The sequence below is a fragment of the Mus musculus genome, chromosome 16 (genome assembly GCF_000001635.26).
Source record: "Mus musculus strain C57BL/6J chromosome 16, GRCm38.p6 C57BL/6J".
NCBI classification, from domain to species: domain Eukaryota; kingdom Metazoa; phylum Chordata; class Mammalia; order Rodentia; family Muridae; genus Mus; species Mus musculus.
In genome coordinates, this window is record NC_000082.6 from 22,478,764 (window position 1) to 22,504,788 (window position 26,025).

Consider the following 26,025-nt stretch of genomic DNA (forward strand, 5'->3'; position numbering starts at 1 on the left):
ACAGTATTTTTCAGAGTGAGCAGTAGTTTTTGAAGAGTAACCTTGAGGGTGGGTGTGCTGAGGATGTGGGAAGGATTTGTATAGTCAAAAATCAGTGTTTGCATTTAAATGAATATGGAAGGCCCTGTCTTCGGATATCACCGAGCCACATGGGAAAGCTATGTGATCTCTTCCATTTAAAAAAATGACTTGCTTTAATTATTTAAAGGTATGTGTGAGTGTGTGCACATGCGTGCACGTGTCCAAGGAAGTTGTTGAATTTCCTGGAAGTTGCAATTGTAGACAGTCCTGAGCCACACGATGAGGGTGGGTGGGAACCTAACTCAAGAGTACTCTGCAAGAGCAGTGGTGCTTGTGGATGCTGAGCCATTGCTGTCATGTTCTGGCCATCTGATTTCAGACACAGGACAAGACTGGATGTGTTTTTCTCAGCCCAGGTTCATCAGAGTCATAAGCAGTAGAGATTCCCTCCATCCTGCCTGATTACAGCGGTTATTGGTTTTTGACGTTGAGACGCAGCGATTTTTATATCAAGTCAGTGTGTTCAAGGGGTAAAACATTACCATTCTTCTCACTCTCTCCCCCAAGACTGGCTCACTTACCGTGCATTGTGGCTGCATCCAGGGCTCTCCGTCTACTTGCATCGGCAGAAGCTTGTTAGTCCTAGAACCCCCAAACCAAAGAAACCACAGTGAGATCCTCAGCGCCGGAGAACCATCATCACTCCCACCACAGAAGAAGAAGTGGGCAGACATCACTTGCTCACTTAGAGGGGTTCACAGAGACTACGGGAACTTCTAAAAATATAATCTTTAACCCATCTCAGGAACTGGACGTGGCTGGTCTGGGGCCAGGCCTAGGGACCTGTGCATTCATAGTTACCATAGGCATTTATTTCTCTGGCTTCCGTCTTCAGACCTCACTTTGAGAAATGCTGTGGACATACTGAGAGCCAAAACCACCTGGAAAACTGGCCAGTAAACATGGCAGCCCCACTGCTGAGCAGTCCTCCTCAGCCCAGAGACCAGCCAGAGGGAAAGCCCTCATGCTGAGCTCCACTCTGGAGTAGGAAAAGGCCTGCCCTCCCCCATTGAATGAGTGGTCGAAACATATCTAAGTGTTAACGTCTCTAAGCTGTAGAAGATATCATCATAGGCACTCAACTCCCAGAAGCAGGCTACTCCGGGTTTGTATGCACTGTGCTTTGCTTGGAAAGTGACATAGGAATAGTGACTCCAAGTGTAAAGGGAGAGGTTGAGGAGAAAATATTGCTCTCTTGCTTGGGAAAGGCTCCTCTGGCATGTGGGCTCTGTAGAACTCTGTAGAACTTGTCTTTCGATGCCTTGTAAGGAGGTCAGTCCTTTAGAGGCCTCTGGTCAAGGGCATGTGAATAGTCACCAGCTACTGGACAGGAAGCCCTTACCTGAGTTAGATAGCTTCCCTATTTTGAAAATTACAAAACGAGAGGGGAAGACACTATTTCAATACAATAATTCTCTGGTGAACTTTGACTATATTTCATAATAAAAGCAAGACATTTAATAATAAAACAAAAAATGAGCAAAAGGAGGCCTTTGCATACTTATGAATAGAGAAGTATCTGAAGTATGCTAGCAGGATGGGGCTTTTAGCTCATCCCCCTGTTTCCATCTGGCAATAGATCTGTTGGCTGCTTGGAAAACCCCCCTGGATACCTAACTTTTTAAATTCCTTGGCAGCTAGGACACTGTGTTCTCTGTAATCTATAAAAGCTAGGGCTGTGATATTCTACAGACAAACTGGCCTTGTCATTTTTAGAATTCTGGACAAGGGCTGCTGGGGTCAATCTGGAAAACAAGGGTCCTACCACAGCAACGGCTCTGAAAGAAAGGGGAATACGGTGTTGGGAATACAAGAGACAGATAATCCAGAGAGATAGGATCTCTGACAAGGGGACTGTGGGACAGACCCTCGGGGACCTCAGGAGAGATCTGGCCTAATGATGATGGATGGACCAAGAACAGGTTCCTCAACTGTGCTCCTGCTGACTCCTGCTCAGAGTTTCTGGGAGAAAAGATTCTTTAGTCAAGTGCCTCTGGGAATCCCTTTACCCCAGCATCCCCTCTAGGAGATCCCCCAGGCAACCCAACAGATATGATCTGTAACAAGGGAGAGAAGCAAAGGAATAAAGACTTCTCAAACAGCCAGGTTAGGTAAGAAGTGGAGAAAAACCAAAACAGGTAACTAGAGGGAACTAAAGTTAGAAAAACCCCCACCAGACCCCACAGAGTCCAGAACTGCCTTGGCTGGCCAGGTCATCCATGTCCCAAAAGCCTGTAACCCTCTTGGTCAGTACAAGAAGTTTGTTGATGTTAATGGTTTAGCATATGAAGGCATGCAGGGTCTATCATCCACACACAGAAGAGCAGCTGTGACCCCTGGAATACATCGAATATTTTAAAACTATAAAGAGAAAAGGACAAAGAAGTGGACTTCTGGGGCCCTGAACTTTACAGTATGCACTGGTTATCTCACCAGGTAATGTTTAGAGGAGAGGCTATGCTGGACCCTCTTGTTGATGCTAGTATTGTGTCCTGTTTAAATAATGCCAACCCAACTCCTCCACCTGAGGCTCAGGGGTCATGGCAGAAGAGGGGGTACAATGATCGCAAGAGCCAGAGGAACAGGCATCTGCTGTGGATATCATATCTCTTGGAAATGACAGGAGAGCCACTCCTTCAACAAGGAGGACACCAATGGGCATGCTGATGTGGATGGGGGTGGGGTGGGGGTAGAGGGAAATTCCTGGGGCATCAACCCTACTAAGAGCTACAGGCAACTAAGGAATCCTGAGAGCAGGAGAAATAGACTCCCCTGGGGAAGAGCACACCAATTGCTTATCCAACACCAAATGTTTATCCCTGAAATCATAGACACTCAAATAAACACATGGGCTGAGCAGATATTTGGGGGAAATACATATACAACAACAGTGAAAAAATATCATCAAAGCACTCTTTGTAACTACCACCAAGCTTCTTTTCCCAATTTTCCTTAGCCTGAAATCCAAAGGTAGCTTTCTAGTTATTTTGTTATCTGCCTGAATGTTTATGGAGGTAAGGAAGCCCCAGAAGATGCTGTGTCACAAGGAGACTTACCTAATGGTGACAGAGGAGCACTGGGCCAGTCTCCTGCCCGCACTCTTCAGGCCAGTGTAGATCTGTCCCATCTCCATGGCTCCCTCTAGACCCACCACTTCAAGGAGCTGATCGCTGAGGTCTGCAGAGTGAACAACAAAGACCATGACAGTCATCTCTCTTACTCAGGATAGTCTGTCTAGAAGGTCTGGTCCCTGGATGGCCAACCCTCTCATCTACTAAGTCAGACACTTTCATCAAAAAAAAAAAAAAAAAAAAAGGTGGATCTTCTTGTAAGCAGACCCCAAGTTATAGGTTTTTTTTAATATATAAAAGCTTTGATTTAGAAGATTAATATGTATCTAATGAATAGGCTGACATCAAGAAGCCCCTTCAAATCTAGACTATTATAAATGGCAAATCAGCTATTCCTGAAATCTACCAACAGAGCAGTTAGAGACATATGGAGTTGAGAATAGGATAGGAATGAATGTTGAAGAGTCTGTAATCCTTAACGTCAGAGCAACATTTTAACTCTGCCAATGATGACTGATAAGTAACCTCAAATTTGGCCCGTGCTTAGCTGCTTGTGAGCCACCCTCCATGGACCTCCTCAGGAGGTTTAAGGGCCTCTTTCAGGATACCCCATCATAAGCCAAGCAAAGGAGAAGCATATATCACCTCCCTCAAGCCATTGCGGATCACAGTAGAAAAGCAGGTAGGAAACCCAAATCCCAGGCTCCATGCTACAGGATCAATTGCCTACAGTGGTGGCCAGAGCTTTTGATCTCCAGCCTGGGAGGAGTGATCCATCTTGCTTGGGTTTCTGCCTCCATTTTCCATTGTGAGAATGATGGCAGGAGTAATGTTGGGTGCTGGGTCCAATACTCACCTTAAAATGTCACTGTTTGTGTAATTAGAGCAGAAGCAAAATTAAGATGCAGAGTTTAAAAAAAAAGTCTAGGGGCTGGAGAGATGGCTCAGCCGTTAAAGGCTAGGCTCACAACCAAAAAAAGTCTAGTCCCTTTGCCAATGGAAGAGTGCATTTTCTCAGATTCCATTCATAGACACCAGTGAAAAAACTCCGTCAAGACTTTTTCTTTATCAAATAGCTTCTTGTCCCCTAAAGATATGCTGTTTAAGAGTAGTGAGGAAATTCTTTGTTCAGAAGACGACTGTTTAAAAAACACTCCATTGATGTCTTTATACCTAATGAAGACAATAAACCAAAGCACTGGACTGACTGTGAACATGTCAACCCTGGAGTCTAAACTGATGAGCACTGAGAGTCATTTGCTGCCAAGGGACATACAAGCTGGGTCATCTGTGAAAAGCCCACAGCTTTCCCCTCCACACCCATTCACACTCCATTCTCCTCAAGTTCACCTCTCTCCACACTCCTGAAGGCACCCTGCCTCCCCAAGCTCTCCATTTCGCTTGGACTTGGGACAAGAAGACATAAAAGGGTAAGGCTTCTTTAGGACAATGCTGGAGACTCTCTGAAGGAGTTTGGAGCTAATCGACAATGAATGTCTAAATCTCTAGGCACTTAATTAGCTCCCTTACTATAGAGGGTTGAATAATCACCGCAAAGCCTCAGCTTCTAGTGCTGGTCTAATAATGTCTATGAAAATGGCATAGGCTATGGGAGGGGCGGGAGGCAAGGTGGGAGAAAGCAAGAGAAGAAGATGCAGATAATGAGGGAGGAGGAGGAAGAGAAATGTAATAGACTGCTTCTAGGGGTAGGGAGGCCAAGGGCATTGTGCTGTGATAGGAGAGGAAAGGAGGGGATGAAAGGGAGGAAAGAGGACGGGAGGAAAGGGAGTGGAGGAGGGGGAGAGAGGGGAGCGGAGGGAAAGGGAAGGGAGGAGAGCAGAGCAGAGGAGAGACAAGACGAGATGAGACAAGACAAGACGAGATGAGACAAGACAAGACGAGAAGAGGAGGCAAAACTTTTTAGAAGTTATTCAGCACAGTGGCAGAAGCAGATGCCTTAGAAAATGTTGCACTTTATACCAGGCTTTGGTATCTGACAGAGCTCAATGGCTCAGTGTTTTCCCTCCTTGAAACATGCCCTGGTAACAAAATGTTCCAAGGAACAGGGGACTTAATAGACTCAAGTGTTTCAGCTTTACAATGTCTTGGTCTTTTAACAAATTTTCCTGTTGAATGGCTTTAAAGTTGTTATCACTTCCCACACAGCACCTCACAGCCATCACTTCCCACACAGTACCTTGCTTCCTGGCTCTGGAAGAGCTGTAATGAAGGCTGATCTCACCAGCAGGAGTGGGCAGGTGGGGGAGGGGCTGGCACACATGTTGGGGAAGGGGCTTATTATATTATTGTCATCTTACTTTTGCATATGTACTCTACCGTCTCAGGTGTAACAAAGGTGGCTCCTGTCTGTCACCCTAGCCCTAAGCCTGACCCTGGCTGCAGGATTTAGCTACTCTTGGTCCTTTCTACCATTGCCTAATTATCTTTCTGTCAACTTTCTAGAATACCTACTGAGAAAGTCTTAAAGATATCTACTCTACATTCTTTCCTAAAGTAACTAAGCATAAAGGCCCTTCTCTTGTGTGATAACTATAAATAGCCCAAGGTTTTAGTTTTCTTTGTGTCATACTTAAAAAAAAATCTGTCATCACCCAACTCCTCTTTTCTTTTTCCACCACAGAGATACTTATGTATACATTGAGTCTGGTACTAAGATGAAAGAGAACAGAATGTAAGGCAGTGTCTAGGCACAAACAACAGTGAATATTTAGGTTCTGTGTTTAGAACACAGAATCCAGAATTGGGACATCTGGTATACCAGGTGTCTGTTTTACCTTGGGTACCAATGATTCAGAGAACGTTTGGCAATTGTGTCATGTTCATATTTTCTTTTATACTCCTCCACCCATTAATGTTTAAGATAGAATGTCTATGCACCTTAGTTAAGCAGGATTCATTCACCCATTCACAAAATTGAGTTAGCAGCAAAGTTCTAGGCACTGTGTTAGGAACCGGCAATACAAAGTATTCTATTGCTGAAGGAGTCTTGTCTAAGAAGGAGAAACAAAATGGGGTGAAGAAAATGCTGAGATTGAACTGTGAGGTCAGGGGTGTGTGGGAAGCTAGTGCTGAGTGGTTAAGTTGAAGGAGATTGGTATCGAGAACGTTTCAAAGATAGCTGAATGTCAAGCTGTTTTTCTGGTTTGGGAGGAGAATATACCAGGGACAGAGATGGTCATATATGGGGTTGACAGACCCAGGACAGAGGGAAAGAAGGAAGGGGAAGACCCAGGACAGAAGTCTTTTTCCCTAAAGAGACTTATTAATTAGAGACTAGTGTCTAAAACGATGCATGAGATTGTATAGCCCTCAAGTCAGGCCTCCAACACTGTCCTTACTATTCCTTGGTAACAAGGCTTGTGCACAACATTTGCTTGCATTCTAGGAATGGAGGAAAAGACATGGTGTTGGAAAATGAAGAGGGGAGAATGTGGGAGCATTGGATAGGGTAGCCATGACAACATCAGTTCCAACCTGTTCAGCCTCTGGCATTTGGTTTTATAAATGCCTATTTGTCATGATCATGTCATCGACAGACATTCAGTCCTCTGTGGAATCAAGCAAACCACCAAGGGCTTGGTAAAAGAAGATGCAGTATATGGTCTTCACAATCAAGATGTTACAAGGAGAATAGGTTTTGAAAATAATTTGCCTAGTGTAATAAGTCTGAAAGTTTTACATTGCTTCTTTTGCTACTCTTTTGGGATTGGATGAGAAATCATGGACAGAACCCAAGTCCCTGAAAAGACACGTACTGTAGTATCACTTATAAAAAATAACCCCACTACCACATTTCTTCCTGCACAGGAACAGTCAAACAATCAGTTATGGTATCTGCAATGATGGAAAATTCTGATTCCATTAAAATATTTACAAGCCAGGTATGGTAGTTCATGCTCATAATCCCAGCACCTAAGAGGCTGGGGGAGGAAGGGAAGACCAGCCTGGACTACAAAGTGGGATCCAGGAAAGCCTGAGCTACTATGTGAGACCTTGTTTTAAAATGGCAACATGCATATTTAATCATCATAAATATATTTATATGATGATTAATTATGATGTCAATAGATGAGTTTACTTAGGTAGCATGCTCTCAATGAGGTAAGACAATGCATATAAGAAAAGGAAAAATCTTAGTAAAATCTTAACAATGGTGAACCCTGGATAATTATGTTGACATTAATTCTCTTTCTTCTTTATGCTTTTCTAAGTGTTTCTTTAAATATATAGTTGTACTAAAACCAAAAGGTAATATTTTAAAAATCCATTAGATGCTGCTCATGGTAACAAATACCAAACAATAGCTCCAGAAGGTTCTCTGGGGTGTTCTGCCTTCAGTTTGATTTATAGGGTCCTCAAGGTCTTCGGCACACAGTCAACCAGAGAAAGGATGGGGTGGTGTCTACTGTTGGCAGACTGTAACTGTGACTGCTGTACTGCTATGTCTGGGATGGATGTAGAAAGAGATAAAGGGATGACAGGAAGGAGGCAAACAAGAGATGTGGGACGTTAGAGCAGAGGTGTTCTGAGACACTAGAGTAAAATGTGGGCAGGTAGATACTGTGAGCGGAACTGATCAGTGGCCGATGACCTGTGGCCCCAGGAATAGGCAACTGAGGAACAACGGTAAGAAAAAATTAAGAGTGTGGCAATGCCGGTGGTTGCCAAACTTTGCTCTATGCTAGCCTTACCTGGGGGGCCAGGTTGTGGCTTCTATCAGTTAAAATGCACAGACATGCAAGCCAGGCATCACATTTATTCTAGAACGGTCCTCAATGATTCCAAAGTGCACTACAGTTTGCTAGCCAGTTAGCTAAGCTTTTGTTGCCATTGGCCAGTGCTTCCCAGAGTGTAGTCTTTGGACCAGCAGTCTTTTCACTACTTGGGAACTTGTGAGAAATGCAAATCCTCGGGCCCCACCTCAGAGCTGTGGAATCAGACATCCCGGAGGTTGCGCCTAGCAGACTGTGTTCTAACAAGCCCTTTGGAAGATTCCTAGACACATTCAAGTTTGAGAAGTTGAGCCTGAGGTAATAAAAGTGCCCACGGGAGTTCAGGGAAAGAACAGAAGCAAGTTTCTTCCTGACTGCTTTGATCTACAACTTTCTCAAGTGAAAATTAGGGATTGTAATGCTCCCCCTGAAGTGTGTGAAAGTGCCAGGCTGAGCACCGGTGCTACGGTGTTCTCTCCTCCCCACTACTCCTAAGCGGTTACCTGTCTGGCTTCTTAGTGCTGTTCACATAGCCCACAAACCACAACATGAGACCTCAGAATAGCATATCAGACTGTGTTCCCCACTGTCTCTTACCTCCATGCAGAGGCCAGAAACCAAGGTACGCTTTGGACAAAGAGAGCATCCCACTCCGTCTTTTGTGCCTCTACTCTCTCCCCACATTTTATCTCAACACCATTTTGCTTTTCTTTACTTAGTCCTAACAACTATCAGGAGGAGGGGCCAGAACACAACAATGACAGAACCCTGGTATCCTAGGGGACACAACTTTAGACCTGCCAGTAGCTCTGGAAGCCAGAGGGACCACACCCATGTCTAAAGCCAAGGTGCCAGCAAGGTTGGCTTTCTTTGAGGCCTTTCCTTGGCTTACAGGCCACTGCCGTCTTGACCACACAGATAAACTTCTGTGTACACACGTCCCTGTTAGCTCCATGGCTCCAAAATTTATATCATATAAGGACAGCAATGAGATTAGATCATGGCTCATCTTAACAGCCTCGTGTTTACTTAACACTTAATGTATCTAGAATGTAAACCCATGCATGTTTGAGGTGCCTTGAAAAATAAAATCTAAAACTACCCATGACCCAACGATAGTACTCGTAGGTATGTATACCCAAAGGATGCTATGTCAACATGCTACAGAGATATAAGGCACACCCATGATATAGAAGCTCTTTACTATAGATGTCTACATAGTCCATACACACAATGCAATTTATTTAGCTTTACATATGAATGAATTTATGCCATTTGCAGGAGAATGGATGAAACTGGAGGCCATTTTGCTAAGGGAAATAAGCCAGATGTGGGAAGACAAATCACACATGCTTCTTGTCCATCCACATGGACTCCAGGTTTGTGTGTGCGTGTGTGTGTCTGAGTGTGTGTGTATGTATGTGTGTGTGTGTGTGTGTGTGCATGTATTTATACACAGGTCATAAAAGTAGAAAGGAGGGGAAGGGAAGTTAAGGAGGGAAGGGAAGGAAAAGAGTAATGATTACATGTGACATGGAAGGAGGAAAGGGACAATTTAAGGCCAGTAAAAAAGGGGCAGGCTGATAGGAGATGAAACAAACAAGACCTATTAACTTATATACTAACTTTCAAAAAAAATTTTTAAGAATATAAAAAAAGAGCCTGCATCAAATTTTAATTATATTCTTAGGTATCACAGTTTAGAGTTTCAACTTACAAATTTAGATGATCAGTCGTACCCATGAGTGGGGAAATAATAAACCACACCTTGATGTACTGAGTGAATACAAAGGTATTCTATAAATAGTAACACCCATTGTCCCTGTGCTCCACAAAAGCTAATGTGTGCTGATAGGAACATGGGCCCTTCTTACCTCTTCCAAAAGGAAAGACACACCCTAGCTCTGCTTGGCAGTGGGACCAGCTCAGTGGAAGCCAGTAGGCTTTCCTACAGACTCGATCACTGAGGCTGAGACAGGCATTACCTTGTGCTCCTTCCTCTCTTGCTTCCACATCTCCATAGAGATGGTCTGCGTGCTCTTGGTAGCTCAGTGCTAAAGCTGGGCACTGAGCTCACCTGAGCCCCAGCTGGATTGAGTACAGATGCAACAAAGCTCCTGGCAAAGGCATTTCAAAGCAAGTGTACAAGTACCCCAGCCTGAAAGGTGGGGTACAACCTGGAGAAAGCCATGGAGACACTGCTGCCTACAGAAAGCCTTCACAGTCTGTCTCTCTTCCTCTCAGCCCTATGCAGAGCACGAGTGCCACATTCTTGGGTCTGAATCCTGTTTCGCACTTCTCTTGGGGACTTTGAGTACAACCCTCTGGAAGGCAGACATGATATCCTCCTGGTGGGGTAGCGAGTGCTCTGTACAATTCCCATCTCACTGGAAGGAAGCCCTCAGGAAGCAGAGCCGTCAGTGTTGTTATGTTTCCTTAGAAAGGATTTGCTCTTGGCAAGAGATGTGTCCCCATGTTTGTTTTCTTTATGCTAAAAAAAGAGACTAAAATGGGCCAATGGACCCTCAGGTATCCAAGCTACAACTGCAGTGTCTTGTGTGTGCACATGCACGTGAGAAAGAGAGACAGAGAGACAGACAGAGCAAACAAGAGGGCAATCTACCTTGTTTTCTATTGTTCCTGGAGCTCTACAAGCATAGAGACATAGACCTGACATCCATCCCTGCAGGGAACCCCTTCTTTTGTGCTGTGTGCCTGTCACATTGGTTCCCAGATTTCAAGTCTTACACCTGTCAAGCTTCATCAAGGCACAAAGGCAGCAAGTTAGTTTTGAGGCTGGCTGAGCCAAGAGAGGGGTAGGAAGAAGCTAGGCTCTGAGAAGAAAGGAATGGTAAGCTGTCAGGGAGGGAAGATACTGGTCTGACAGGTGCCAGATGGACTGTTGTTTGGTTTGGGCTCTGCCATGTAACATGACCATAGGCAAATCACATCCCATGCCAGGGCCCCAGTTTCCCTCAATTAGGGCGATGCACCCTATCCCTAATCCTGTTTGAGCTCTCCAGCTAAGATGAAGAACAGTTTCTTGACTGGTCAAAAGCAGAGAGGCCTTGGCCTGTCACCACCATGCAGAAGACAGAACATTCAGTATGAGCATTGTCAATGCAAAAGAATCATAGAAACAGGGACGCCATGTCTGCTTCTAGGGCCTGCAGGCCTGCCTGTGTAAGGAGCAGGGTGAGAAAATGGCTCCCTTCATTCTGTGACTGTGCCTTGGGGGTTAGCCGGGCTTCGATGGTGCTGCATGGGAGAGGGAGGGCTGTAAACCTCTGTGTTTTAGAAAGTGTGCGCTTTAGCCGGAGAGGAGCCATGTATCAGCAGGAGTTGGGAAGAACAGAGCTGGGGAGATTTCTCAGGAAGCAAGAAAGTCCTGGAAAAGATTTCAAGATCTGGCATCACCAGGCCGCTAAGGAGAAGCTGGGCAGGAAGAACTTATCCTTCCATCTTGGATATCGTGAGCTGTGGCAATGTGTCATAGTTGAAGAAAATGGACCAAGGCAGGAACGCTATAGGGAGCTAACATGAGATGACGAGTGGAAAATATTTTTAGCATATGGTGCTAAATATAACTAGGTGCTTAACAAATGGTGGGTGAATTGACCTGAACATGGGAAGAAGGCTGAGCTGGCAGTGTGCTGGAAGAAGTTGCAGGTCTCTGCTTAAAGTGCCCAGTTTGCCAACAGAAGTGTTTGCTCAGGAAGAGGCTGGGATGGGGAGGAGAGAAGGCAGGGGAAGGCTGAGCTTGTGCATGGAAGTACAGGAACTGGGGTCTTCTGTGGGGAGGACTCACCTGCATGGTAGCATTCTTTGTGTGTTCACCGCTACTCCTGGCTCCGCCCATTACTTCTCTGCATCAACTGTCTCCCAAATTAAGGCTTTATAGTTGCAACCCCACATTCTGTCTTAGCTCAAGTTCTCTTTCTCTCAGTCTCCTTGCTAGAGTCTAGGACCCGCACACATATGTTCTATCTTGTTTGTTTATTTATTCATTAGATCGATCACCTGCTAGGCACGTGGCATAGTGCTGAAGAGCCAAGGATCAAATTCTGAAGAGGAAACCTTCTCTCTCTTGTGTCTCACACTCTTGTGGTCCCCCACGACTCTGGGACTCCATGATGCTTGCCTGTTATGCTAATGTTGACATGGTTGCTAGGTTACCTCTTGACCCATCCTATGGCAAAATGTCATGCTGGTGACATTGTGGATTAAGGGCTGGACCACGCTGTCTTTTTATTGCAGTCTCTGCAGTGACTGGACCTCCTTAAGTACTTGAAACCAGGTGTGAGTCCAGCTTGATTATTCACTGTTGACATGATTTCAGCCTACTGTTTTAACCCCACCAGGTCTCAGCCTCCTCAGACATAAAATTAAGTAGTAAAATATACAACCTTTCGTCTCCTCAATAAGTAGTCACTAAATGGCAGACTAACATGTCATTTATTAATTGATTATGATTTAACACCGAGGGCTGAGAGCTCATGACAGTAATCCTAGCATTTAGAGAATCCTGGGCCAGCCTGGGCTATACAGTGAGACAAACAAGCAAAACCCCAATAAAGCTCAAATACTGCTATGGATTAAATGTTTGTGTCTACCCTCCACCCCCCATTCATATGTTGAAGCCCCAACACTCAGTTTGATAGCAGGCACTGGGGACATCATGAGGGTAACCTTTTTTTTTTCCTTAAAGAGGCATAACAGAGGAACTTTGCCCACAAATGACAATGTAGCAAGAAGTTCTGCAGGCCAGGATGTGGCCCTTGCCAGGAACCAAACTGCCTGGCATCCTGATGCTGAACTTCCCAGCATCCAGAAGTATGAGAATGAAATTTTTGCTGTCTAATCCACTCAGCCTGTGGTCTTCTATTACAGCAGCCCCAACTGACTAAGACATACTATCCTTGCACAAAACAGAAACTGGCCAAGATTTCTGAACAACAGTGTCTGGGCATATGGCCAGTAGGGTGCTTTGCTGTGGGGATGGATCTTAGGAAGCGCCCGTCCGGTATTGAATGCCTTAAAAGCTGCAGCGGACAACAGGGACAGGTTTGAGAACCAAAATGGTGCAAGCCGTAGAACAACAACAGTTGACACAAAACAAAGTGTTTAGTTCTAGCCTGGACTAGCTGTTCCTTTTGCATGTAGAAAATGAAGTTTGCCTGGCTTCTCTTCTATTTGGAGCAGCAGACCTCTGGAGGTAGGAATGAAGCTAGAGTTTAGCTCCAGCTTGCTGCCATGAGAGCAGGTTTCCCTCTGCAGATGGTAAGGCGTCTCCCTGGCACATTTCCATCTCACCAGCCTCTCCTGGGTTTCAGGAGGTAGGGGGTGGGGAGGAGGAGACCCAGCTGGCGTCCTCTGCTCCAAAGTCAGCCAAGGCAGCAAGACTGGTTGCTTCCCTTCGGATTTCCAGCGAATTTGACTGGATCATGGGCCAACCCAAAGCCATGAGGCTGGAGCTAGGGTAGGTTCTTTGATGGGTGTAGAAAGAATTCCATGTTTGGAAAGCTAGAACTTAGACTCTAGATCCAGACCCAGCAATTGAGCTGTGTAACTTCTCCACACGTCATTTTTCTAGTATATAAAACTTTATCATGACATTTTTGGGGGGTTGAGGGAGGAGCCAGGCCAACCAGCAAAGTCCTCCCCATGACTGGAGAGGGTGCTGGGAATGCAGATTCTGATCCAGCATGTCTGTGTGGGCCTTGACAGTCTGCACTGCACTCAAGTGATGCCCATCCTCTTGGGTCATGGACCATTTGAAGTTCTAGAGCACAGACTAGCTGGCCATGGCATGAAGGCCAAATACAGCCCGCTATTTGTTTTTGTTAATAAAGCTTTATTGAAACTCAGACCCATACACTCATTCAATTATTCTCCAGGGCTACTTTTACGGCTAAGTCAACTGAGTTGGGAAGTTGCATTGGAGACTCTGGCACACAAAGCCTAGTTACATATCTTAATATAGAAAATATTTTCTGCCCCCTAGGAGACTGAAGAGGAGTGAAGATTGTTCTCTGTGGACTAGAAGACCTATATTTCAATCCAAGTTTGACCAAGGGCAAGCCGCTCTACCTTGCTGTCTCTTTCTCCTCATCTAGAGGATAAAATTATCACTAAAAATTTAAGAGACCTATGGTTCCGGTTTCAGAACTACGTAGAAAAGTGTGTTTCTACTGAAGCAGGCATCTAAAACCCACATTGTGCAGCCTTCATCTGGACACTACAAAAAATGGGGGTGGGGCGGGAGGATTGGCCTTACCTGCAGAATCCTGCTGGTCACTTCATAGACCACAGTTCCTTTCTGACAGAGTCAATTGGGAATAGAGAGGAGCTTAGAGGGGGAGGCCAGAGGCAGGCTTTCCCAAGCTGCAACACAGGCTGTCACTGTCAGAGAGGTCCTGGGATCCTGAGTGCTGCCATCATTCTTCACAAGAACTCCATTTTCCTGATAGTCCAACTTAAAAACAGCCCCCTAGCACACCATGACTCCATGTGTCCCCGCTCATGTGACCAACCAGTACTCAGAAGCCCATCTGAGGCCTCAGAGACTCTGCCAGGCACAGAGACAATGGCATCTGGAGCTCCCTAGGGAGCTCCCAGTCTGGTGAGGGACTCACAGGAGAGTTCTCCTAGGTAGCTTGAAGGGGGAAATGCAGGACTCTGGTACCTGGCTTGGAAAGCAGGTAAGACACTAACCAGGCAGGGAACATGTGCGTGTGGAGAGGCAGTGGGCTCTGGGAGAGGAACAGGAGATGGGTAGAAGGGAGAGATAATGACTAGTTTGGGGCTTGTTGATGCCAGCGTGGGCTGTTGAAAGACTGAATGGCAGAGCTGTGATTTCCTGTGCACAGCAAAGGAAAGGCTTTCAGTAGGCCTGCAAACATTTACCAAGATGACACATGTTGCCATGGTAACTTTCCAGTGCCGAGAAGAGTCCCTCTGCACACACCTAGAACTCCTGAGGCCCTTCAGAGTTCACATGCCTCCTTCTGTGCCAACAACCCACAGGAGAGACCTTTATGCTAGTTAGTTTTTGTCAACTAGACACAAACTAGAGACACCTGGGGAGAGATAATCTCAGCTGAGGAACCTCCTTCATTAGACCAGGCCGTTGGCACACCTGCCGGGCATTTTCTTGATTAAGGATTAATGTGGAGAGACCGTTATGATGATGTCCCCCCTACCCCACAGCCGTGGCAGGTGGTGCTGGGTTTTATGATAAAGCAAACTGAACAAGACATGGAGAGCAAGCCAGCAAGCAGCTCTCCTCCACAGTTCCTGCCTCTAGGTTCCTGCTGTGGCTTCATTTGGGACTGACCTGTCAGTCAGGTGACTCCTTTCCTCCCTAAGTTGGTTTTTGGTTAGCATTTTATCACAGAAACATAAAGTACGTACCATACCCCTACTAAATGTACAATCTTTAGGATAATTAAGAAAAGCCTTGGCCAAAATTGAAGCTATCAGGCCCTACCTGCTATGACTTTATACAAAACTGGAAAGAAAGCCACAAGAAACTATAAATCTATGCTCACCATCATTTTTGAGTCTCAACTGAGCTGTGGTTTTCCAGTTGGGAGTATGAAACTTTGAGATGGCTGGAGAGTATCTGTGTCCTGGTTTTAGAATTCAGGGCACACACAGTTCCTATGATTGGTGAAAACCCACAAGGCACCATGAGCAATCAGATGAGCGATCCATCTGTGCTTGCAGAGCAGCAGAGTCAGGAGCCGAGGGCCCCAGGATCTTGCATGCCAGGGGGTTTGCACTGTGGTTTGCTTCCCTTTCCTAGAGAGCCTTGGAATCTGGGAGAGCAGGATGATGCGCTTGGGCACGGGGAGTGCTTCTGTCACCAGGCTCGAGCACCTGGCTATCGAGGCCTTGGGTGTACCTGTGTTAGTCACACTGGCTGGCTGGCTGGCCTCATCTGGACCCAGGAGCCATGGACTCTTCTTAGCACTAATCACAGTTCCTATGTCTCTTTGTGGGTTTATCTTCTTGAGGCCATGCTGTGCTAGTCCCCTCGTGACTGGGGAAGTCTTTCCTGGTAGGAACATTTGCATGTATGTTAGATGATCTGACAAAACCTATCTGTAATGCTATAAGAACAACTCAAAACTCTCTTACCAGAAATGTCTGACCCTTGTTCTGTTTACCCAAAATGGCAGAAATTATTATCTGGTGAGAGTCTAGAGAGATTTGGGGTTGGAACTTTCTAGAACACTCTATTTGTGGTTCAAGGGGGACTGATAGAGAAACCACGTGTGAGATAACCAGAGGGTCCAGTGGGGGTAACTGATTCCAGGCCGAAGACTGGATTGAGGGTTAGAGAGAGTGCGTAGGAAGTCTCTCACTTATATCTTGGGCTGGTGCCAGACGGAATGGCAGACCTCCAAGGACTCTGCTTTCCAGCCTCACTCACGCACCCATGTTTCTGCTTCACTTGGTGACCAGACCCCTGTCCTTCCCCCTGCATCTCTAGATGACAGTCTGCTCCTCCTATGCCCACAGCAACAGCCAGATGCACTTTAAGGATAGTCACAATGATAACCCAAGAAGTTCTGACTGTTAGAGCCATGGGAGATTTAAAGGAAACCTTGGCCAAAAAAATCTGAAGGAGCAGTAAAGAGAAAGGGTTCGAAATTGTCCCTTTCATATTATTTAACACCAAGCAGTTATTATGGTGACTATTAATCAAGGCCTTATCAAGCTCTAAGTGCAGGCAGCTATGTGCCCACAAGGATGACGTTCAACTCTCACAATAGTCCTGAGGGAAGGAGCCTATCACTCTTCTGTTTGGTGAGGTGCTGAAATAGAGGCTTGGAGACAGTTACTAAGGACACATAGGTGGTGACGACAAGGCCTGCCTGAGTTGTTTTTTAATTCTCCTTTGGGGTATCTCTTCACTCCACACAGACTCTCAGCTACAAGTTCTCTAAGCGGCATCTGGATGACTTATTTAAAGATGGCCAGCACGTCTCTCTTCTCAAATGAACGTTCAACAGTTCCCATGTTCTCATATAACACTTTCTAAGACTTTTTCTCTTATCAATTTTACTTGTGCCTGATCCTGTCCCGCAGAATCTATTATCTGCTGTGTCCACTGAAGGCAGGATTTCTCTTCTCTCCTTACAGAAACCCTTTCTGTAGAACACTCCACACCCTCCTGGGTAGTGGGCTGTGAAAGGGACAGAAAGGTTGTCAGAACACAGTCCACTATCGGAGTTGTGTGAGAAGTCTGATCGTTTGGGAGAACACTCCAAGACAACCAGAGTCTGGTGACAGGTTCTTCGAAACACAACTGCTCTTGGAATGTGTTTTCCTGCTCTTTCCCAGGCGCAGTGGACAGGAGTGAGTTCACCCCAGCTGTTGTTACTTGTGTTCCTCTATGGGAAAACAGGTTTCTGCAGTTTGTCCTTGTGGTTATGTACAGCTTGAACCCCTGAGGGCTTTACTCAGGTGACCTTTCTTCACCCTCAGGGTAAGAACTGTCTGAGGCTCTAAGGTTGGCTGTTTCAGGAGAGTTCAGCCCACCTCACATTTTACGCCTCACTCTTCCAGGCTCACACAGCTTGACACCAGAGCAGTAAAGAAAGGCTCACTGTGGAACTTATGCCCCCACCCTTGCTTTCCAGGAGAGACAGGGAAAGAGATGATAAGGGTGAGCAACCCACGATTCAGGGCAATCTACAGCCAGTGTTCTGCTGAGATGGAGAGCCCAGTGCCCAGGGAGTTCAAAGCTGCTCTCTCTGTTGGGGGCTCTAGAGGCTGGTATCATTAGCAGGGATGGATGAGCAGAGTGTTATCAAGTGGATTGGATCCTCTGCTTGGACTATACCTACATGTCGCCCACGTTGTGACAGCCTGGCTTGAACAACATGCACAGAAGTCTCTCCAGTATATTTTCTAGATGGACACTATCCTCGAGGGACTCATTTGTAATCATAGACACAAGTTTTGGTTCCGACGCTACTTCTGGGCATAAACTCATTGGGTTCCCCCACCCCAACTATGAAGTAGGCTCATTTGGCTAGGTACATAATCTTTTTTTCGTGGGTTTTGGGTTAGGATTATATTAGTTCATATAGAATCACTTGCAAGCTACAATAGAATGTAAGAAAAAATAGAGGTTACTTCTGACCATTCTTATTACCAATATTAATGAAAACTGATGCTAGGTGCTTCTCATTTATCGAATGTTTTTCATTTTTTATAAATTTTATTTTCTTATTATTTTAAAGTCTGTGTCTGTATCTGTGTGGGGATGAGTACTGGAGCCTGCAGAGGCTAGAGGCGTCAAGTCTCCTGGAACTGGAGTTACAGGTGGTTCCGACTTGATATGAGTCCTGGGAATTGAACTCGGGTCCTCTGAGAGAGCATCATTATCTACTCTTAATTTCTGAGCCACCTGTCCAGCCCCTTATTTCTTAGACTCTGATACTTGGGGACAGATAGCAGGGCTTCAGAACTCATAATCCCTAACTCTGTCTCTGGGATCCGAGAAGCCTAGGGAGGAAGCTGGTAGTAGGTCCAGTTGCTTGTTCAGCTTTCTGTGTTGGGTCAAGGCTGACGTCTGCAGTAGCTCACTTTGCTCTTTCTCATTGTGGGTGCATGCTGAAGACAGAAGTGTCCAAACCAGACCCCTACTTGCATGCTAGGTGTAGAAGAGGACAGAGGGAGGTTATTTTTAAGTCTGAGTTCATACTGAGTCCAGGTACTTTTCCACCCACCATCTTCTTGACGCAGTAAGGGCCCTAGGTATTATTATGCCGAATTTATATATGAGGAAGCCGAGGGGTTGAGTCATTTTCAAGTTGTTATGAAGCTGAGAAATATAAAGCCCAAATGTAAGTCTGGGCTGTCCACCTGCGAGATCCCCTGCACCCATCCCCATTGCTCCCTCAGTGGCCTTTGTTCTGATAGAACCCACTCCGTGGTAATCCTTGGGTCCGTCTTCTGAGGAGGAAGGTTGATGTCTGGTGAGAGATTGAACAGTAAACCTTCTCCTGTCCTTCCTATGATGGGGTCCTTCTCCCTGTACTCTGCCCTGACTTCTCCCTACCCCCAGCCCAGTCCCAGGGAAAGGCCAAGGAGTCAAGGGTCTCCAGAGATGAAGTGCCTGCAGAGAGAGCCCCCTACCCTTAGCTACAGACCCAGAAATCCTGTGACAGAACACACAGAAGGAAACATGGACAGATAACTCTGCTCAAGGAGGTCACATAGACCAAATCAGGACTGTCATTTTTGGGAGACTCAAGATAGGATTTCCTGATTGCTTGTTTTATAGGTAAGAAAAACGGAGTGCCAAGAACTTGAGAGGACACACCCCAGGCCGCAATCTAGTGACAGGCAGAGTCTGGGCTGGAGCCAGGCACTAAATGAACAAACGTGTCTCTTTAGCTTTCCTGCTGCCAACTTCACTCTTATGGGATGTTGGCTCTTTCAGGAGAAAGACTCCAAGTTGAGAGCTCTGTAAAGCCCAGAAGCCAGGACCCCTCCTGGGCCCTCTCTCTGCTTCAGTCCTCTCACTTCCTGTTGAAGAACAGGAAGTGCTTCCTCTTTCATCTCTGACAGTGCGTTTTGGGGACAGGAAAAGGGGCTTGTAGAAAAGAGCTAAGAGTGATCAACAGTTTATTCTTGCTTAAAGAACACAAAATGTAAGATCAGACATTTTAGGAAAAGATGCAAGCTGACATTGAGCCCCAAGGCAGAATGTGATCCCAGGAAGAGCTTCCTCAACCCCCAGGGTGAATATGGGGGAGGCCTCATTTTTGCCAGTTCCTTCTCTGTTCTGATAGAGCTGGATGCCAGGGAGGTGAGAGTGGGTGGGGCAGGGTGGGAGCTTGGTGGGGTGGGGTGTCAGGAACTTTCTATAACCTCCACTATTTCCCTCACTCTGTTAGCACCCACAACTTCCCCTGCTAAGGGAGGAAAGAGGAATACATTATTCATTTTAATAATTCATACAAATTGCAAAGTTTACTGTGAGAAATGAAGGGGCCTTAAGAGGGCAAAAGAGAAATATTCCTGAGTCAGCTTTAAAAGGACAAAGGTATGAAGATGATGTTTCTTGATTATCTTTCTCTAGAATATAGATCCACATGAACTAAGAGAGTAACCATTCCCTTCAGTGGTAGATGGGCCCTTCCTTCAGTGGTAGATGGGTCTCTCCCTTCAATGGTAGGTAGACCCTTCCCTTCAATGGTAGATGGGTCTCTCCCTTCAATGGTAGGGAGTCCTTAGAGTCCAGGAATCTTTTTACAAAACAAGTCTAGTTTAGGACTCAATCTTGTTTGGCCCCATCTATCCAGCTAACAAGATTTTACCTAAAAAGCTGGTTTTACAGCAATAAAAACTGAGGTGTCAATAAATGGGCTATTAGCAATACCAGTACCAGAATTTAGTCCTCTCCTGCTGGTATAGTACCCATGGCAATGTCCTCAGCCCAGCTTCTCACCTCTCTACTCTCCTGGTAACTGAGATACCAAGAAGGGTGTGACCAATCAGTATCAGTAGCCAGGAGCTTAGACGGAGTCCTTGGTTGAGAAAGGGATGAACGTCATTTAAGGGCATCTCAGAAAGCTCTCCTGTATCCTTGTGTGATTCAAGCTGAGGGCCTCTGAGACATACTGCCAGCTATTCTGGAAAGGACTAGTTGACTTACACAAGCAGCCTGCATGATTGACAGAAGTAGTGTGCATAATGGGGAGAGTCCATGTAGAAGATGGGGTCTGGGAGCTACTGAAGGCTAGCTGAAGGCTAGATAGACCCCATGAGGCTCCAGGCCACATTGAACATTTGGTGTTTTACTTGGAGTCAGTACTGGATTTGGTCCATGTCATAAACTGACCTTTTCCTCAGGGGTCTTTCTGTGGTTGTAAGACCAGATTGCTTTGGAGGGTCATTCCAGGTATAAAGTCTAGGCTACCATCAGGTCCTGCCTCTTGAGTCCTGCTATTACGACACACACTACCACACTTGGTGAGTACACGTTACATATAGCACCACTAGAATCCAGAGAGAAAGATAGGCTTGCAACTGGAGGAGGCCACCAGTGAGGTACAGACAGACTAGAGAAGGCCAACGACCTGTGTGGGAACCCTGTAGTATCAAGAGGCTAGAGAAAAGAGAAGCAGGAGGATGACCAAGAAAACTTGGGAGCAAGAGAGTTCTAGAAGCCATTTGGATGAAGGGCTTCCAGGGGCAAGAGTGATGGGTGGTGTCTGATATTGCTCTGGGAGCTGAGAACATGTTGAGAACTATTGGTTGTAGACACTGGAAGACATTGGTACCCAAGGCAGGAACAGTACTTGACACCTGACCTCTTAGAGCCTGGGTTGACTACAGACTATTGTTTAGGGTTCCTTCATTGTGAATCTTGCCTTCTTAATGAGATTGTAAGCTTTGTATCACCAGGACCAATGAGTCAGCCTGTTCCCGGAGCACCAGTCCTTGGCAGCTGTGGGGCCTTATCAAGCCTGATGTAGGTTCTGTTGTGGCTTGCCAACTCACTCTGTCACCCAGGCAATGGCTGGAGCAATTATCCTCATGCTTGCTTACCTTGGACACAGCATTTCAGCTCCTTTGGGTCTGTGACGCTCTTCCTGCTTTCCCGGATCACAGCCCGGTTCTTCTTGGTTTCTCCCCAGAGATTGGTGCCTCCGTACATGCTGGGAATATTAAGAATGGCGATGCCTTCCAGGAAGATGTTGCTCAGATCCACCTCAACTCCGTCACACTGCAAAGCAGAGAAAAGGCAGATCATGGTGGGGCCATGCGTGGTCACCGGGTCTCTAAAAGAGAGTGACAGGTCCTAAGTCACCTAATCACTGTCAGTCAGAAACTAAACATCTGGCAGCTTCTCAGACTCAAGGCATTGGCCGCCATGGTGAGACAGAGTCATCCAGTACGAACTTCCAAGGGCTAGAAATACTTACGGATGTATTTTAGACAAGGTGGTTGCCAAACTGTCCTTCAGTCCATCCCAATACCCCCAGTGTGGACCCTTGCTAATCACTGTGAAGATTCGTGGTGTTGCTGGGTCCAGAAACCAGTATTAGGTATATTCTCAACAAATGACAATTTTCATCTTATTCCTTTATTTTATTCCTGATCTCTGCCTGGTAAGAAGTGCAAGACTTTGGGTCTGGGAGGCCTTCCAATCTGCCTGTCTCTCATAGCTGCACTAAGTGTGGCTCTGGCACGTGTGCTTGCTGAGGTAGCAGAGACTCTTTCTCTGCTTTCTACCCCCTCCACCCCCACCCCCCGTGAGGTCTGAGAGACTGGAAGGCTTCACCTAGCTGGAAAGCTATCCCGTTTTGGCACAAGGCTTACCAATGCAGCAAAAAATTAAAAAAAAAAATGCACTAGCTTTGATCCTTGTCCCTCGGGATTGCTGGTGATTTATTTCATGTACAGAAAAACAAATGGGACCCATGGAGATGAGCTTTAGTGTCCAAGGATGCCCAGGGAAACTCCACGTTTGTGGAATTTGACCATAAAGACCATGCTTTTTTGTTTTTGCTTTTTAAATTTGCTTCTTTTAAAAAAGGAAGACAGTCCAAAGCATATGGTAGCAATCTACTTGTCACCTGTGTTGTCTACTGCTATGGTCTAGATGCCTCCATCAGATTCTTGGTGGGAGTTAATTCAATTGACACAGTATGAAGGGGGGGGCTAATTAGGATTAGATGAGGTCTCTAGAACTGGAGCCCCAGATCTCATTAGCCTTGTCTGAGGGGGAAGGAAACCATGTGTGTTCCTGTTGCCTGCAGACTGCAGGACTCTCAGGAGGAGAAGGATCCATCACATACAGCCGCCTTGACCCTGATCCTGAATTGTGAGGACTAAACATTTGCTATTTACTGTTCACCCAGCTTGTGGTATTCAGGAACGACAGAAAATGGCCTAGAGTACCCAGAAATCAAACTTTGAGAATCTTCCCCAGAGAAGGATGAGAAAGAGTTGGGGCTCTGTTGGTTCACAGTGACTCACCCGCCGCCTGATTTCGTTGAAGTTCTAATCAATGTTGGCACCTCTGCCTTGTTTTCCAACCACAGAACAAGAATACAGTGAGTGTTTCTGATAACTGGGAACTCATTTCTCTACTGGGGAGACTGGAGCTTTTCAAAGTCCTCTTTAGTGGGTATGCTGTTCACACAGTGTACAGATGGAAGCATACAGATTTTAAGGTAAGCAGTAACAGTCTCAGACGTAAGGGCTTTCTCTTTCTCCCACTCCTCTGGGCTGAGTGTGGTCACTGCTCGGACCTCCTTATCAGACCTTTCCTATATTGAGTGTTCTGTTTTGTACACACCACAATTTATTCCCTACCTAATTGGTACTGTCCCTGACATCGGAAGCATCAGCGCTGACCTGTTTGGTGGGACAGATGGCAATCACACCGGTATTTCTTGGGGCTGGAGCTCTTATCACATCATCATGGTCATAAAACAAGATGTGTACAAAGCACCCATAAAAGTGTCACAAGTTACCTGCCACTGTCCTTATCGCTGATGTGGTAAGATCTTCATTAGCTCTTTTATTTGAAGTGGGTAAAAAAGTCACCTCAGTCACCTTGACCTTCATCTTACTATGTGTTTATCTCTCTTGACCTTATGTAGTAGGATTGAAAAATATAGCTTAGATGCAGGACTTTACATTTATTTAATCTAGTTCTTGGTTCAAACCTCCTCTAGTCTGTTCAGACCGATATTCTGTGCCCTTAGTTGCAGCTTGCTCATCATTTGGGGGGTTAAGTCATATAATGGCAAAACCAGGGATCAAGTCTCTCCTTGGTCACTTTAACACACCACATGTCATGCAGTAGTAACCTTAGCGTGAGGTGTTTTATTGATGCAGTATGTCTTCAGGACCCTGTTCCTATCAGTGCATATGGATTGAGATGGAATCATAAAGGAAGATCCATGAAGCAAAACAACTGCCCTGTGAGCATCTGATCTATGAATGGTGGAACAGGATAGAAAAGCAGGTCTACAGACCTCAATCCTGTGTTCTTCCTGCTGAAACAGAAGAGAGTCTGCTAAGTGTCACGTCAGACTTTCCCTGACAACCTTTACCACAAAAGTAATAAAAGTAATAAAAGATTCTATCTTTAGTAAACTATATCACCCATGCATGGGTGCCAACCATCAACTCTAGTTTCCAGGGATTAGACAGAAGTACCTCAATATGTAGTTTTCATGGTATGCCCTTTTATTTTTGAGACACTCGGTGATATTTATCTCTTTGCCTCTCATTTGATAGAATCTCCTGCATTCTAGATTTATCAAAGTGACTTCTGAATGATACCTAAAATCTTCCAACAACTTGGGCTCAACCAAGTGTGAATTTTCCAAGGCCTGCAAGTTGTCCATTGTCCCTCCTTAGACAGGGAGGCCACTTTAGCATCTGTTTCCCCATTTTTAATTTGGGACTCGCCCCATGTGATGAACACTGACCAAAACTGAGCCAGGGAGGACTTGGTTTACTTAGCTTACACATCTCAGAGGGAATTCAGGGCAGGAACTCAAGTCAGGAACCTGGAAGTAGGAACTGAATCGGAGGCCACAGAGAGGTGCTGGTTACTGGCTTGCTCCCCATGGCTTGTTCAGACTGTCTTCTTATATAGCTCAGACCATCTGCACAGGGGTGGTATCACCCACAAAGTGCTGGGTCCTCCTACATTGACCATCAGCCCAGACAATACCCCACAGACATGCCCACGGGCCAATCTATTGGAGGCAATCTCTCTGTTGAGGGCTCTTCTTCCCAGGTGCCTCAAATTTGTGTCAAGTACATAAGACTAACCAGCAGAGAACCACTAGAAGTACAGAAAAGAAGACCGTTTCTCAGATGGCAGAGCCCTGCTGAACTACACTTTCCAGGTTTCCTTTTCTGCTTTTTTGTTGTTTTGCTTCAAACATCATCTAGCATCCCCCTCAGCAGCAGCCTTCCCAGAGCCAGGCTCAGAGGTCTGAGGTGTGCTTTAAGCAGTTACTCCTGGGTGTGGCTACATGCTGCCTTTGCGTCTATGCACAGTTCCCTTATCACCCGGGCTGCTCCTGGCCTCCGTGTTGCTGTCACAGAGACAAGACTCCCTTTCCTCCTCAACACATTTCATGATCTGTTAGGACTTTATTTTGGAATGTCTTTTTACTGGCCCATCCTTCTTATGCAACTACTAATTAGGAATTTAGGCTCTGGGTCACTGTGCCAAACATTTTTCAAAATGAGTTTTCCTCTGCTCTGAGCCTGGAATTGTCCCCTTTCCTTATCTCTTATCTCTTCCTAGACCAGATGGCTACTTTCCTTGCTGGTTGGAGTAACTTTCACAGCACCGCAATTTATTCATTGTTGATTGAAATATCTCTTTCTTTCTGAAAAATAATGATAGTCACAGCTTCCCCTGGCCAGACTGCCTTGGGCACCAGACTGCCGCTGTCTACCTTGTCTCTGAGGAGCCTAGTGCTGAGGGAGACACCATTGCTACCCCAGTGGATGGCGACGGACGGCCCTGGCTCAGGGTCACAGAACATGGCTCTGCACAGATGCAGATGTTGGTTGCCAAAGCAGGCCCTGGATGCCAGATTCCACTCTAGAGACGAGGCAGTGAAGCTGATGCTGGGTTTACAGCAAAACTCAGCTTGCAGCTGTTGTTTGAATAATTGAATCTTCCACTGCCATTCTATCTTATAAAGGGCTTAGACATAATTAAATCCTGTCTCTAGGCCAGAGTTGTTTTAAAAACAACCACCCACAAAACCAAAGAAATGTACCACCAGCATTCTCCCTGGCAAACTGTATTTCACTCAGTCACCTTTCTTCCTTGCCTGCAGTTTTAAGTGTCTGCTGTCTTTCTGTAGGCATAACTGTTGCTTCCTCCCTAGTAAACAGCCCTCTGTCTGCCCTTGATAGACTCTTCTCTCCATCCCTCCAGTGTAAACTGGGGCAAATAGTCGAGGGGGGAGGACCCTGAGGTCTACCCTTAAAAAGGATACTCCTGGTGAGTCAGATGTGTGATTCTGGGTTGGTCCTTAATCTCTCTGTGCTTTAAGTAGACAGAAAATGGGGGTGGAGGTAAGCAAATTTTGGTGTGAGGCAAAGGCAATTCCTAACTCCTACAT

The 26,025-nt window shown here is 45.9% G+C and overlaps 1 protein-coding gene across 7 annotated transcripts in view; it reads right to left on the bottom strand.

The window, feature by feature from the left end:
• Window positions 1-26,025, bottom strand: part of Dgkg (diacylglycerol kinase, gamma) — a 190,735-nt gene that overhangs the window by 12,196 nt on the left and 152,514 nt on the right. For 6 of the 7 annotated variants that reach the window (XM_017316851.2, XM_017316850.2, XM_030248917.1 and 3 more), the window contains 3 exons: window positions 21,461-21,638; window positions 3,138-3,258; window positions 603-663 (listed from right to left, as the gene is read on the bottom strand). In XM_017316851.2, the coding sequence (XP_017172340.1) occupies window positions 603-663; window positions 3,138-3,258; window positions 21,461-21,638 (360 nt within the window). Of the gene's footprint in view, window positions 1-602; window positions 664-3,137; window positions 3,259-7,432; window positions 18,555-21,460; window positions 21,639-26,025 lie in introns of those variants that run through there. The other variant, XM_017316852.2, reaches the window with a different exon arrangement.